Source organism: Henckelia pumila, chromosome 1 (genome assembly GCF_033568475.1).
Source record: "Henckelia pumila isolate YLH828 chromosome 1, ASM3356847v2, whole genome shotgun sequence".
NCBI classification, from domain to species: domain Eukaryota; kingdom Viridiplantae; phylum Streptophyta; class Magnoliopsida; order Lamiales; family Gesneriaceae; genus Henckelia; species Henckelia pumila.
The window spans coordinates 157,623,990-157,640,940 of NC_133120.1; the positions used below are offsets into that span (position 1 = coordinate 157,623,990).

The 16,951-nt window shown below is 30.9% G+C and overlaps 1 protein-coding gene and 1 long non-coding RNA gene across 2 annotated transcripts; both read right to left on the reverse strand.

The window, feature by feature from the left end:
- Positions 1-205: 205 nt before the first annotated feature.
- LOC140873902 (uncharacterized) lies at positions 206-809 on the reverse strand. Its single transcript, XR_012148107.1, has 3 exons — positions 701-809; positions 520-619; positions 206-283 (listed from the first exon to the last, which is right to left on the reverse strand). It is a non-coding gene; the product is annotated as an uncharacterized lncRNA (long non-coding RNA).
- An 11,724-nt stretch (positions 810-12,533) lies between these two features.
- On the reverse strand, positions 12,534-16,331 carry LOC140881543 (pyruvate dehydrogenase E1 component subunit alpha, mitochondrial-like). Its single transcript, XM_073286938.1, has 8 exons — positions 15,519-16,331; positions 14,934-15,013; positions 14,247-14,324; positions 13,683-13,778; positions 13,530-13,601; positions 13,273-13,326; positions 13,108-13,173; positions 12,534-12,932 (listed from the first exon to the last, which is right to left on the reverse strand). The coding sequence occupies exons 1-8, from the start codon at positions 16,198-16,200 to the stop codon at positions 12,888-12,890; spliced, it is 1,173 nt and encodes a 390-aa protein (XP_073143039.1). The 5' UTR covers positions 16,201-16,331; the 3' UTR covers positions 12,534-12,887.
- Positions 16,332-16,951: the final 620 nt, after the last annotated feature.

Genomic DNA, 16,951 nt, shown 5'->3' on the forward strand with positions numbered 1-16,951 from the left:
GACCAAAAAGTGATAAACTAGATTACCATGGCTGCATTGATCATTGGTGTCTGCATAGCATTAACAGTGCTGACTATGAAACACTGCAAAAATTACAAAATCCCAGTTGGATGATAACGGACAAAATGCTATTGTTTAGGCAGACCAACAACTCTACAATATAGAGCATTGGCAAATATAAAAAAAGAAGTAAAGGATACCTCTACATCAATAAAGGACAGCAACTCGGGATCCTTGATGTACTTTCGAGCTATGTTACCGGCATTCTGGGGCAGATAGTAAGCTGAGATGAATACCAAAAGCATGTTCCACATAAGATGTAATATGAACAATGCAGCTCATGGCTTAAATTTTAACAACGTAAATAAAACGAAAATGGAATGACTTAAAGAAGTCCAGCTTTTCCTTGATTTGTTCAATGCAATCTGGTAAAATTGAAAATATTCTATAACCACCCCCATACAGTCTGTTCCCCCTGAAAGACACGAAGTGAAAAGACAAGGACAACAAGTATTTTACCTAGAGTCAAGCACTCAAGTGGCTTCTTAAAAAATTGTCCAAACAGGTAGACAGGCTCCTCCAGGGATTTCAATTCCAGTGAATTTAAAGCATTGAAAATCTACCCAATAGATGTTCAAGCTATCAAGGTGAGTTGTAACATAACCAAGAGTGGGCAAAAATCACCTTAAGCAAAACAAACCTTCCAGCAGTCACCATAGAATTTAAGAATTCCCTCTTTCTCATGGGGAAATTTACTGACAAGTTCCGCAATAAATTCATCATATTCTTTGTGTACTTGGATGGAAAGGTTGTTGGGTAAATGATAGTGAACAGTTGTAGGATCAGGTATCACTTGCATCTTACATCCAACTGCTGCCAGTGCTTGAGTAATCAAGTTAAGATTTCCCTGAAAAAGATATAATATATATATACATATATATACTATGCTCAAGCAGAGTTTAATTCCAAGAACAGTTGCCATACCTTAGAACAGATTGTAGAAATCTGCAATCCGTTCTAAGGACATCAAACTTCAACTCAACCCAATCTATTCCAAGAACATATTTGAATTCCAAGAATAATTGTCATCCCATAGAACAGATAGAAACGACAAGGACAGTAATTTCAATTCAACTCGACAATTGTAATTGGATCTGAAGCTGCATAGGAAATACTGCTGTAGTATATTTCTATCAAAGACAAGTTCTCACACTTCAATCTTGTCAACCACCAAATAGGACAAGAATCATGATCTCACAGTTAAATATCGTGATGGCGTTAAATTTTACCAACAATTTCTGCGGTTTTAAGACTTTTTTGTTTTTTTCCAAATATCATTGCCCACAAATTTATGTCTCCCTTGCCAGAGAACGAAGCTAGAGAACAAAGAAACAAAACTTACACAGTGATGGTCGCGAGTGTACACAGTGATTCAAGTCACAATTGGAGTTTCTAAGGCTTGGGCTAGCTGAAAGGAGGTCTAAAGACTAGTTTCCGGCGAACAATCGACGTCTAGGGCGCCGGAGAAGAGTAGGGTTGAAGGGGCGACGGGTTGGGGCTAGGGATTGGGTTTCGTTTTGTCGATCGCACTTGAAGGGGGCACTCAAGCGTGCGTGAGTGCGTGTAGAAGGTTCTTATGTATATATATATGGGATTATATATTTTTTAATTTTTTAAAAAATAAAAACAAATAAAAAAATAACAACGACAACAGATTTAAAAATGTGTTGTCGTAGACCCAAAAAAAAAACGCACATAAACAACGGTTAATTAAAACCATTGTTGTAGGCCACCAAAAACGCGCTCATAGACAACAGTTATAATAACCGTTGTCTTTGACAAATATACGACAATGGTTTTTTAAAAACCGTTGTCGTTTTTAATTAAAATACGGTCAACGACAACGGTTTTTGTAAAAATCGTTGTCAAAGACTAAAAGACAACAGTTTACACATAAAACCGTTGTCGTTTTAGTGTGGTTAATTAACATATTTGTTGTAGTGATTAAAAGTATATCATTTAATTTTAACATAATTGGGCCTCTTCACAATCAAAAATTAAATGGACTTGTATTTATTATTATCGCTAGGGAAAATTGCTTTTTTGGTTCTGTATGTCTGTCACTTTGCGATTTCAGTCATTTATATTTTCAGATTTCAGTTTTAGTCCGCTATCTTTATTTTTTTTGCAATTTTAGTCTTTTTTCGACGTGGCGCTGATGTGGCACCAATTCAGTGCTGATGTGGAGCTGACGTGTACAGTGCCACGTAAGTATTTTTGAATAAAAAGGACCGAAATTTCCAAAAATCGAAACATGCGAGACTAAAACTGAAATGTGAAAATATAGATGACCAAAATCGCAAAGTGACTAACATATAGGACTAAATTTGCAATTTTCCGTTATCACTACATACTTATATAAATATAAACCCTAAAAAAATAGACCCTAAAAAAACTAAAATTTTAGGGCCTGAATCCATTGACTTTTCAGCCTCAAGGAAGGACCGGCCTTGTTACTCTTAACATAAATGAAGATCCTTAGATTTGGACTAATTTGTACATATGTTAGGTGAGAAATCGATCATTCATATCATGCACACAAAACTAGTGATTCTTGAAACTAACTAGCTCAGAAATCTTAAGATCAGCTATGTAGCCGAGCTCTGAGGTAGGTATCCTCCCTACAGAAGACAAAACGAATGTCCATATCTCTGTATAGGAATTAAATTAAATCTCGCAAGGCAATGAACATTATGAACTTACTTGAATTAAAAGGGTCCAATTTCAAATTTAGGACGTTGACCCCTAAGTTTTTTCGGGTTTAGTACCACCTTTTTCCTATAAATACCATATTTGATTCTTGATTTTGGTTTAATATATTAATTTTCCAGAACTTTTTTTTTTTTACCATTCTTAAATTTAAAGGAGCTTTTATGATATCATTTTTTGGTAGAGTGATTTGATCGATCTTATAAAAAAAAAATTAAAATTCTATATAAAGATACAAAAATATTTTAGCAATTTAAACATTTTAAAAAGTTGATAAGATTTGATTAGTTTGTCACTTGTAAATTAACGAAATCATATTTTTATAATATTTTTAATGAATAAAATAAAATAAATTTGTAAATTAAGATGGTACTAATAAAAAGTAAAAATCAGAGTATGAGACAAAATTGTTGATTTTATGACCACCAACCTTTAATAATACCAGTGTTGCTTAATACGTGATCTATGTATTTTTTGTGTTAAATAATTGTATAAAAAATCTAGAGAATATCTTAAAATTATTAAAAAATAATTTTAAATATCATTTTTTATGTTACGAATAATATGATGATATATAATACGAAAGTACTGATAAAGTTAATTAATATGTTATATTATATAACAGTTATAGATGATATAGAATTAAAATAAAATTTTATAATATATTTTATTAAATAAAAATAAAATTAAATAACCCAAATAAATACAAATCAAATCGAACGCTGCAAATTAATGGATCGAGTATTTTAATTCACAACAGTGTTTTTTTAGGGGTAAATTTCAAATCAATACCTAAACCTCTTATTAACTTACATTTTAATACCTACACATTTAAAACTTATTTTCTACTCCCTAGAGATAGAAAATTTTGTTTAAAAATACAAATTCTACCCTTATCTATTCAAAATCATAATAAATCACTAAAAAAACAAAAACAAAAACAAAAAAAATGTTGAGAGAATGGATAATAAAAACAAAACTAATCCAAATAATATATATATAAAAATTTAAATTAAAATCAAAGAACATAAACCATATCATATACATGCTTATGTTGATACAGGAGCAAGTATGTGTTTAGGAAGCAAACATATACTTTCAAATCATTATTGGAAGAAATATGATAAATGATTAAAAGTTCGAATAGGAGATGGATCAATAATCATACTTGATACAGTAGCACAAAAAATTAAAATAAAAATTGAGGAAACAAAATTCGTAATACCCATTATATACCAAATAGAATCAGGAATGGACACTATAATAGGAAATAACTTTTTAAGAGAATATCTTCCTTTTACACAATTTGAAAATCACATAACTTTAAATAAAGGATCATCAATGATTTACATTCCTAAAATACGAACAGCATTTCGTGTAGGACATGAATGATTTACAAAGAATTTTCATAAACAAAATACAAATCCAATAGAACTAAAAATATAAAATATTTTAACGATTAATCCTGAAAAAGAAATCATGAAGAAATTTCATGATATTTGTTCTGAAAATCCTCATGACAAAATTAAGAAAAGAAAACAATTCATTGCTTCAATAAAACTCAAAGACCCTAATATCACAATCCGTGAAGCACCAAGGAGATGTAACATGGATGATGTAAAAATATTTGAAAAAGAAGTTCAAGAATTATTAAAACTTAAGATAATCATCCCTAGTAAGAGTCCACACTCTTCACCAGCCTTTTATGTCAGTAAGAAAAATACTGATAAGAAAAGAATGGTAATTGATTATCGAAAAATGAATAATGCAACAATTATGGATGGATATTACATCCCAAACAAGAATGATTTATTATCTTATATAGGAGGAATGAAATATTTCTCCAGTCTAGATTGTAAATCAGGATTCTGGCAAATCCAGCTAGAACCACAAACACAATTACTTACAGCATTCAATTGTCCAAAAGGACAATATCAATGGACTGTATTACCTTTCGGACTTAAACAAGCACCAGGTATTTTTCAAAGATATATGGATAAATCTTTTAAACCATATGTAGATTTTTGTTGTGTTTACATAGATGACATATTAATTTATTCAAAAACATTAAATCAACATTATAAAGACCTCATAACAGTATTAGATATTTGTCATAAAGATGGAATTATACTTTCTGAAAAGAAAGCACAATTATTTAAAACAAAAATCAATTATCTAGGATTACAAATAGAAGACGGAAAATATTGTTTGCAGCAACATATACTTAAGAAAATTCATGATTTTCCTAGTGAAATCAAAGATAAAGATCAATTAAGAAGATTTCTAGGATTATTAACATATTCTGGAAATTACATTAAGAAACTTGCAGAAATCAGAAAGCCTCTTCAGGTAAAACTTAAACAGGACTACAAGTGGAAATGGTCGAAAGAAGATACTAATTACATAGACACTATTAAAAAGAAAATAATTAGTAATCTTCCTGAGTTATATTTTTCTTCAAATAAAGATATAATAATAATTGAAACAGACGCTTCAGATGAATACTTGGGAGCATGTTTAAAAGCTTATACTGGAGAAAGAAATTTAGAAAAACTTACTAAAACAGCTACTAGAAATAATGAAGAATTATGCAACTATACATCAGAAACTTTTCAAGGTGCACAATTAAATTATCATTCAAATGAAAAAGAATTATTAGCTTTAATATTCACAATTAGAACTTATGAAATTTATCTTATTTCTAAACCGTTTTTAGTAAGAACAAATAATATGAATTTAACATATTTCAAGACAAGGAAAATATCAAGAAATGCAGGGATAAATGCAGCAAGGCTAATTAGATGGCAATTGAAATTGAACCATTATCAGTTCGAGATCCAACATGTCAAAGGAACGGATAATTTATTACCCGACGCATTAACCAGAGAACTTCATCCAAATTATACTATTCGTAGTAACGGAATAACAAAAGAGATCCTAAGTGATCCAGAAAATGACTGCGAGTCATCCGAACATGCCTCAGAAAGCATGGGGAATATAACTTGATGAAATGAGATTTATATTCAGAAACATGAATTATTTTTATGACTTTTAGTCATCCGAACATGCCTCAGAAAACATGGGGAATATAAATTGATGAAAATGAGATTTATATTCAGATACATAAATTACTCTATGAGTAAAGATTTGATTCTTGTAAAATAATCTATAAATGCAATGATACACATAATAAAATTATCCGAATTACTCACGAAAAGAGTTATTTTACTAACAATTATATATATATAAATATGTTTGTTTTCTTATGCAGAGTATAATCAAGATGGAGCAACTAAGTCAATTAAAAGAACAATTGATTGAATTGCAGGAAGAATTTCAAATTCTTCAACTAAAAGAAAAGAATTTGAGTAGAAATATTCAAAGGACTGAAGAAAAGATGACAACTTCATCATCATCATCCTCACCAAGAACACCAATCAAAATGGCAACTTCATTCGACAAAATAATGGAGATAAAAGAAAAACAGTCAGTGGTCACAGCCAACACTAACAAAGAAAAAGAAAAGAAAAAAGAACCAGTGGACACAGCCAGCACCGAGAAAAATAAAAAAGAAGAAAGGAAGTTTAAAAGCGCCCTTGAAAAGAAAGAAAGATGGTCAATTTACGACCACAAAATCCAATTTTTGAAAAAACAAATTTTTCAGAAAAATACAGGACTGAATTCTTTGAAACATTAAACTATTTGAGAATGACCAAACCATCTGCAGGCTTTTGGCTACAAACTTGTGACACACAGAGCATATCGAGAGCAAGAACACTGCAAGGTGCTCCAGCGCATGAAGTTGCAAGATTCTTCTCAAATGGATTATTAAGTGGATTGGAAGTCAGTCCCAACAATCAAGAAATAGAACTATTTTCATATCAATTGAGAAATAATATTATTCAGTTCAAGAAAGCAGTTTTCAAGGACGATCCAGTATTAACGTTGAGTATTCACTCAACTCTTCCAGATTGGGATAATAACAAATTCTATCAACCAATGGTATATATTCAATGTCGAAAACAAAAAGACAAGTTCTTATTTGAAGGATCAAATGAAGAGAAACTAGTAATGAATATCTCAACACTTCCTGAGATAAGAATAAAGACATTGATTGACATGATCTCAAAAACAGAAAAGATTGATGGAAACTCAAAGGTTAAAGTAAAATTTTCAACCAGTAAAATTTTATTAACCACTGGACACAAAGAGACAATCCAAAAGAAAGATCAAGCCATGTTAGCTCAATTCGAAGCTCCGATCTGTGAAGCAAGAATTGACATGACCCTAGAAACCCAACAAATGCTATGTCAAAAACTAGGAACAATAATTTCCACTCACAAATGTAGACATTGTCAAAAGACAGAAGAAGAGACAAAGGAAACAACTGTTAAAGAAGAAAAACCAATAAAGAAATGGTCTGAAGCCACTAGTGACACAGACAGTGAATTATCAATGTAATGAAATTATAATCGTGGACCACACCACGTGTAAAGGCATCCATTCAGACGAAAAATGAACTGTTTTCATTATGTATTGTCGATAAGTGGTCCCTCATCACTTTTATTGTAAAAGTAAAGAGAATCTTATCTCTTTACGCGTCTTCCACTTTGTAAACTTCTCTATATAAGGAGTTGTGATTATAGTGAATAAGATAGAAAGTTTTCAGTGCAAAAATTCTCTTTCATGCATTGATATATCTTCTGAACTTCATAAAAAGAAGAATAGCTTATGAATAATCTGAAGATTAATTGTAAAATCATAAACAAATGAATCAAACCTTTGGCTAAGAGAAATATAGCCAAAGGATTGAAAATCTAAATGAAGATATATCTATCTATTTGAAACGAATTTCTTTGACAGGTACACTCTGGAGCCCGTTGTATGTCGCTGAAAACCACAGGAAGTGGAAAAGGACTAAAAGGGTTGAGCCTCTGTCAAATCAAGAAAATCGAAGACAATAGATAAAGGTATAACTCAACCTTTGATTTTAAAATCCTTTGTGCTATTAATCCAAATAAATTATGTCGTTCTCTTTTATAAGAAACGAAAGATTAATAATTAAAAACTGGTTTGAAATAGAAGATGATCATGAATATGATATATTTCATGAATATCATACAAATAATTTTGATTTAACTATATTTGAATCAGTTTATCAACTAAGGGTTGTATAGTAATGTATGAATGGAACCAAATTGAAATTAAATCATTCACCTGTTATAAATAAATCAGATCTATGAGAAGTTTAATAAATCAGATCTATGAGAATTTTAATAAATCAGATCTATGAGAAGTTTTCCGCAACCTGGTATCAGAGCGGTTAAAACAGATTATTAATGCCTAGATTAACTCTAGATATTGAGATTAGAAACTTATTTGATAAAATAATCTTATTAAAATATTCACGTCAAATAAATCTATATTGGAATAGAATAAAAGATCTCCAAACTCTCTATTTCAAAAATCATAAAAAAGAACAATTTTCAAGCAACTGGAAAATGATAATTAGATTTCTGAAAATGAAGAAATTGAAGACATAACCATCTGTTATGAATAAGAATAAACTTTGTTATCGAAACCCAATCAACAAAAACAAAATAATAAAAGTAACAATTTTTACTAAATGGAAAATATATGAAAATACAAAAATGAATATCTTTAATTTATATTCTCAAAATATAAATTTTGATATAGAAAATTGTGAAAACAATTTGAAACATCTTAAAAATTGTCAATCTTAAATTGATAGTTTTGAAAATTTTCAGAATTTATTAGACAGATAGATTCAACAAAAAAGCTTTTAATAGCCTTAAGAAAATTAAGAAGTTCTATCATCTGTTAAAATGACAGAAGTAACAATTCCAAATCAAAATAGTCAGATTGATGAATCTGAAGAGAACCAAGAGTATAATTTGAATATTATATTTAATCAAAATAAGTTTGATGAGATACAGAAAACAGGGTTTTCTAATTCAAAAACAAATCTAATAGACCAACCAGGAATATTAAGCAAGGTTTCAAATTTTATTAATCCCAAAAAAAATTTAATTTATTATTCAATTCGTACAAAAGAACGATCTTATAAAATAAATAACGAATCAAGATCTAATACTCTGAAGTTATTAACAACTCAAGATATTGATACCATCATGGCAAAAACCAGTGAAAAAGAACGATCTGAACTGAAATATGTTCACATTGGAGTAATCGAAATAATAGTATCAGCTCACTACCGAGTAGGAATAGATACACCAATTGAAATCACAGTTCGTGACAAAAGGATACGTAATTTTGAGGATTCTATCCTTGGAAAAATTGAAGGAAACTTATGTTACAAAAAGATGAAATTTTGTATTTATCCATAATACAATATATTTCTTTTTGATAAAAACATAAATGACATTTTAACATTAGATTATTACTTTTATAGAAATAATCTTATGTTAACAGGAAACCATCCGATCAATATAAACTATGTTGTCGGTTTAGAAATAAGTAATAATTCTCAAACAGGAATAATTTCAACAAAACCAATTATTTTTGTTGAAAGAATGTTTGAAAATATTACAAGAATTGAACACCCTCAAAAAGCATTTATTGAAGAAATAAATCCCTATAAAAGATGGAGTTCAGATGACCTCCAAATCACAAAACAGTCTGTACCAAGAAGATCATTATCATTTGCTAGAAATGATGAAGATATTCTTAAAAAAATTGGAACCATGAATCAAAATATTCTTAAAATTAAACAAGCTATTGTTAATGAATCAACCTCATCGCAATGACGTACTTAATAAAATTAGAAAAAGATCTAGGAGATTTAGAAAATAATATTAATAAGATTAATCTATCAATACAAGAATTAGAGAAGAATTTCAAAGAATATATTGATTTAGCAATGACTAGATTAATAATTGAACAGGAAAGACATAGTAATGAAATATTAAACTAACTTAAAAAAGTTCTTCCAATAGATAAAGGAAAATGGAAAATGGAAGAAGAACCACCATTCAAAATTGAATCATGGTATAGAAATCCCCTTAGTTATGGCAAACATAAGTATGGAGATGTTTAGTGAAACAGACTCATCTGATTTTGAACAAATATGAGTAAATACAGAAGAATTATATCATTCACATCAGGAATCAGAACAATACAGAGATATGGATATTTCAGAATCAGAATCTGAAGATGATTCTAGACCACGATTAAATCTACGAACGAATGTAGAAGGTAGTGGTGGAAGAGATGATGAAGAATTTAAATATAACAAAGACCAATATTCTGGATCTTATAAAGATGTTAGAGATATTCTTAGAGAATCAAAAGCATCAAGATTTGTGAAACAGAATATCTTAGATTTAGGTTGTTCAACATCCAAAGAAAGAAAATCAAAGATAGATCATTGGGCAAATGAACTATCAGTATAAATTCAATTAACATCATTATTAGACAAAAGTGAGAATATTCAAGTTTTAACTCATGAAATGATAAAAATGACACTGGTAGGAGCAGTAAGAACTTGGGCTGAAAACCTAGTAATTACTAATCTACCACAAGGAATGACAGGACATCGATATTTCGAACTATTTGTTGATGTCTTGTACCAATAATTTTTAGGAGTTTCTAATAATGACGCTAATTTAGTAGCAAAAAATATAGAACAAAATAGAGCAATATTTATTCTAGATAATATAAAATTATGTAATTTATGTTATCTAGAAGAATTTATATGTGATTATGAAACAAACTATTATCAGTTAATAGATGCTGATAAAAAGGAACATTATAAATTAAGTATTTTTAATAAAATACCTAATATACCAATAAATAGTAAGGATGAATTCTTAACTAGCGCTTATGTCAAAACATTAGGAGGAGCTATTAAATTTATTAAAGATGTTATAACAAAAAAATGTCATGAAATAACATTAAATAAAAGAATATCCAGATCTTACAAACAAAACAATAAACTTTGTTGTGACAAAATGGAATTCACAGTAAAAGAATACGGTTGCAAAACAAACATGTCACACAAACATTTGAAACGACAGAAACAAAATAAATTTAATAAACCTTATAAATCTTTTAACAGGAAATTTATTCCTTATAAGAAAAAAAAATTTAAGAGGAATTTCTTCAGAAAACCTTATAAAAGAAAATTTTATAAAAAGTTTGATAATAATAAACCACCTTGCCCAAAAGGTAAAGGAAAGAACTGCACCTGTTGGTTGTGCAATGAAGAAGGACATTATGCAAATGAATGTCCAAAACGAAATGAAAAGAGAAACAAAGTTAAACTTTTAGAAGAATTATACACTCTTGGATTTTATCCAATAGAAACAATTGAATTTTCATCAGACGATGAAAATATTTATTACCTTGATGAATCAAGTAAATCAGAATTTGAATCCGACTCTACATCTGATGATTTCGAAAATAATAATGCTTCAAGATAAGACAAGGGCATTTTTGGAAAATGCAACTCTAAGTACTAAATTCAAACTTTTGTTTGGTTTGGGTACCTATTTCCAAGTTGTCCTTTTTTTAACGTGATGTGTGCACACATAAAACTTTTGTGAACATATAATATTTTTTATATTAATAAATTTTTATGTTATTTTCAGAATTGTTATTATCAATTAAATATTCAAAACTTTACATTAACATAAAAAATATAGTCATTTAAAATTCTAAAAATTAGATAATATGATAAAAAAAAATGACAAATAATGTGATATTATTTTAAATAAGTTTTGTGATATTTCAGAATATAGTGAATTAAATATTCAAAAGTATATATTAAAATAAAAAAGATTAATGATTTAATATTTCTAAAAATAGATAAAATATGATTTAAAAAATAATGGATAAATATGATATGTGTCTGAGTTAGTGGAGTAAATAAACTCTTGATTATTCAGGAGTTCGATTCCTCCTACCAATACATTTTCGAACGAACATGTCACATATAACTTGTTCAACGCGATTTACCAGACTATCATAGTTTACAGGATATTGTTTTAACCCGAATTTACCCAGTATGCTAGTCGATAGACAATAATAAATAATTGTTGCAATATCGTTGGAAATAAGTTTGAGGAGAGTTTTAAAAAAAATGAAAATTTAATAATATTCGTGTAAAATTAATTAAGGCTTCATCAAATTATTTGAAAATTACTCAATAAAAAATGTATATTTTTAATTATTAATTAATGTCATTTACATGGGGCTAATTGCATTTACCCCATGTGAAAAATCTAAAAGGCATAAAAATCCCTAAGAAATATTAATAGGCTAATGCATCCCTCAGTTTTTTAATATAGCACATTTCACTCCTATGTTATACAAACTCGAACACATTTATACCTCTCTCATAGGAATTTTTATGCTAATTTTTTTAAAACATAGGATCTAACATGCTATTAATTTTACACATGGTGTTTCATGTCTTTTATATTTTTCACATGGGGATATGAATGCAATTAACCCATTTACATGTGATGCATGTATATACATAATTTTTATGTTAATTAAATTTCTTGTTATTTTCAGAACTTTATATGATAATTAGATATTCAAAAAGTTGGATAAAGTTAAATATATATATATACTAATTTAAAAATTCTAAAATGTAGATAAAATATGATTAAAAAAATAATGGATAAATGATGAGATATTGAGGATATAATTTAAAAAAAAAATCTGCACAGTTATAAGATAATGATGCAAGATCATCAAGATGAAAAAATTCTTGCAAAAGAAAGGGAAAATAAATCTACATGAATCATAGTCATCAAATGTTCAACAATAACACTGAAACTGCTAAGAGCTCAATCCAGAAGAATGAGTGCTATACATGTTGATACACACATCCACAATATATATAAAACCAGTATGTCCAGAAACACGGCTTACCATGCGGTTCTGCGTGATAACAATCGCATTAATGCAACAAGAATTTTCAAAAGAAGAGAACTAAGATTGAGGAAGCTTCTTGAATTGAGGAAGCTTTTTGAACATCAATTTCAATTGTCTGAGGTTCTGCTTGTTTTATTGCTGGTTAGTTGGAAGCAGGCAGTTCCATACCAAGGAAATTACTTAGGGGCTTTGCCTCATGGAAGCACGGCTCTCAATTGTTTTCGATCCGCTCCAAATGACTGTAACAAGGGTCATTGAAGTAAACTCAGTTTAACAGCGGTAGTGCCATACTAGCTCGATATTTAGAAACACCACCAACAAACTGTTCAATAAGGGACTACTTTTGCATGAATAGTTTTGTCGATGCCATCAATGGAAAAGCTTAACTAACTGCATTTGATTGAAAAATGTTACCTCAGCACCCAAACCTTTCACATAGATATTAGTAAAGAGCTGTGAAGAATCAGGCAAAGGACTCTCCTGCAAAACCAGATAAAAATAAGTTGCAATGTAAAACAAAACAAAAAATTCTGCAAATTATTAATTTAAGGTGAAGGATAACAGCAGCACATTTCTTACCTTAGCTAAAGCAATGGCTTCGTCAACCTCTTTTCTCACCTCTTTCTCAGTGTCCTAGGGTAAAAGAGACGGTAGATAATCAAATCAAGAAATTTAACATGCATGGAGAACATTCCAACACTAATTTTTGTCGAACGAAGAAAAATCAACAAGTTCAATAAACATGTTTTGGCAAGGAAATAAAAGGAGGGGCCGAATCCCTCCACCCCCAATGCACTCCAATGCATGCAAGGGTTAAAGATATATAGCTATATTACCTTCAGTTCTTTTTCCGTGGCTATATCATGAGATAGTATAAGCTTTCTGATTCTTTCAATAGGATCACGCTCCTGGAAAAAGGGGAAAAATGAAATCAGTTGAAATAAAAGTACTTGGTTAATCGAAGGAAGACATGTTCACATCATCTCTACCTGTCTAACTCCAGAAACCTCATCACGGGTACGATAAGTGCTCCCAGGATCAGACATAGAATGCCCATGATACCTATAAGTGTCCATTTCAAGGATCTGTAAAGAATCAGCATTAGTAAAAAGACCAAAACATAGTTGTTGTTTAGACATTAAAGGGATATAGTTGTCCCACAAAGAAAACATACGACAAACAAAATAGTTCAATAAACAAAAAAATAAAGGTTGTCGACTTTAAATATGAAATAGGCATGCTCTTGTCCTAATGTGTCATATGGGAATATACCATCTCATTTCCATCTAAATTTTCAGTGACCAGTAAAGAAAAAGAAATAAAAACAATGAGTTAACAAGGAATTTCAAACTAATGTTGTCCACTTTGATTCTACCATTTGCCCCAAAAACAAGCAACAGGAAATTGGTTTTAGAACAGTTATCAGCCATTAATACATGTAAATCACTGTTCCAGAAATTTAGGCTATTTATTAGTCAATTCATATATGATAACAATGAGGAAAACCTTACTGCGAAAAAATTATGAATCAGTAGAAAAAAGAAATCACTCACAATTGGTCCATTCTTTAAGACATGCTCCTTAGCAAATTTGCATGCCTGTTTAACCGCAAGAGCATCCATACCATCCACCTATTGTGAGAAGTAAACGGCTAATAAATAATATGAACAGAGAAGAGAAAACCAAGTAACAAGAGAAAGATAAAATGTAAACTACTTTATCAAGATAAAGAAATAAATGTACTAGTCAACTGAATGCAAAAATATACAAAGTTTAAATTATATTTGGTTCCGTGGTCTACTAGTTCAACTTCAGGAGTCAACTCCGGACCAATAAAGTATATGAACTATGGTAATTCTTAATTCAACAATTCCTGTGGTGAACAAGAAGGACACACACCAATATAGTTAAAAATCAGAGATAAAAGGAAAAAGCGAAATTAGAATAGTTGACTTCGATGGATGCAATACACCTTTTTCACATTAATTTACCAAGTTCTTAATTTATCGTTCTGGTTCCTTCGAAAGGCCTAAATCTATCTGATCGAATGACACATCATTGATCATGCAGTTTGTAACTAACAATTTTTTCCGTAAAAATAATCCATAGTTGCAAGATATCATTTAAAACCCATGAGCACTGAATTTCAGCAAGAGAATGTATAGGAACCAAATCAGGTATTTAACTTGTAAAAGTAGTTTGAGACAATAATTTTCGAGATAATGTTACAACTGACCCACCTTCAACCCCGGAACATAATCCCCTCTCTTGTAATAAGCCGGACTCTTTGCTGCCCTCCACTCTGCTGTGCCCATTCCATCTGCATTCAGATACACCTAAGATAATTAAATGTCCACTAACCGACCAAGGCTTAAATTCACATAAATCATACCTAACATCCAAGCAAAAAATACAAACATCACATTCATCAATCATAGTCTAGCGCTCAAGTTCAGTCGTGAAGCACCAATCCTCAGGCTTAAAGTATAAACTCTTACATTTTTCCCACTAATTTGAGAGTGGTGACAGGAAAGCAAAATACCATATCCTCCAACTTTTGTTCATTGCAACAAGACCTAGTAAATCAACTCAGGCTGATCCTAAGCTTTCGTACAATTAAAATTTAAAGCATTTCATTAAGCAACCCCACCCCCAATAACTTCATCATAAAATCATTCTCAGCTCCTAACCACTCTCTCACACAAAGCAAGACTGCAATGGATTATTCAAGTAAAACTCAATAACTCAACAAAACTTCTAAATGTACAGTTATACAAGATAAAATGAGATGAAATGCAAAAGCTCCAATATTTGAACAATCTTACAATGATTATTCTCGCAAACCAGAATTGCAGGCAGATCCCACAGCGCAGCCATATTCAACGCCTCGAACAATTGCCCCTGATTCGCAGCCCCATCACCATACATCGCAAATGTCACACTCTCATCCTTACTATACTTCTGCGCAAAAGCCAATCCGCAGCCTAAAGGTACCTGCGCCCCAACAATCCCATGCCCTCCGTAAAACCCTCCAGACTTCTTATAAAAATGCATCGAACCCCCTTTACCCTTGGAACACCCATCTTTTCTCCCCATAAGCTCCGCAAACGACTCCAGAAGCGTGCCTCCACGGGAGAGGAAAAGGCAGTGATCTCTATACGCAGTGATTATGCAATCCTTCCTAGTGATAGCTGCCTCCATTCCAACGGATACGGCTTCCTGGCCGTCGTAGAGATGGCAGAATCCGCGGATCAATTTGGCCTTGTAGAGCGAATCTGCGGCGATTTCCATACGCCGCATCAAGGCCATGTCGCGGAAGAAGGTCAGCAATTCTTGCGGGGTGGTCTCCACGGAACGTGAGGGGGGATCGATCTTGTGGCCCGTGAAGGGGAGGGATGTTTCAACGGTGATCGGGGTGGTGGAGGCGGAGGTAAGGTGGCGCGTGGCGGAGAGGGCGGCGGAGAGTGGTTTGAGGAGGGTGGGAGCTCGGTGAGTTAGCTGAGACATTGTGAGCCGTTGATTAGAACGACTGGGTTGTTGATCGACGGCGTAGGGTCTATCTATCACCTGTGGGAGATTTGGTGAGAAAACAAAATGTCACCGATGCCGATGGGCTGCGGCTCTCTTACCAACTTTATTCGTAAAAATAAAATAAAGTCGTGTGAAGTGGGATTTCATTAATAATAATAATTTTTCCATTTAATTAATTAATATCGTCCCCCCATTTATTTATTATTATTATTATTAAATTATTTATAATAATAATTATCTTATTATCTTACCCTATATTTATTCAATTAATTAAAATTTTATCCATTTCACTGAACGGTGAAGTTTTAATTGGTTTTACAACCAAACCATTATTTTTTGGATTTTCTAATATTTAATTTTGATACAAATTATTGTAGTTATCTTATTAATAATTTAATTAAATCAAAATTTGTAAATAAAAAATTATTGCGTATAATTATATATATATAGAGTTTTACTATGCTGCCCGTCTATCATGCCCATCAATTATATGACACAATTCTATTGGACCTACAATTTATCACATCCAATAGAATAATGGCACATCATTGATGGGCATGATGGACATGATAGATGGGCAGCATAATAAAACTATATATATATATATATATATAAATAATTTTGATCACCTGTACCCTAGGGTGTAGGGTTTTTCGTGAATAGTGTTAAAAAAACACTAAAAGTCGCACACGAAAAACCCTGCACCCTATCATAGGGTGCAGGTGAT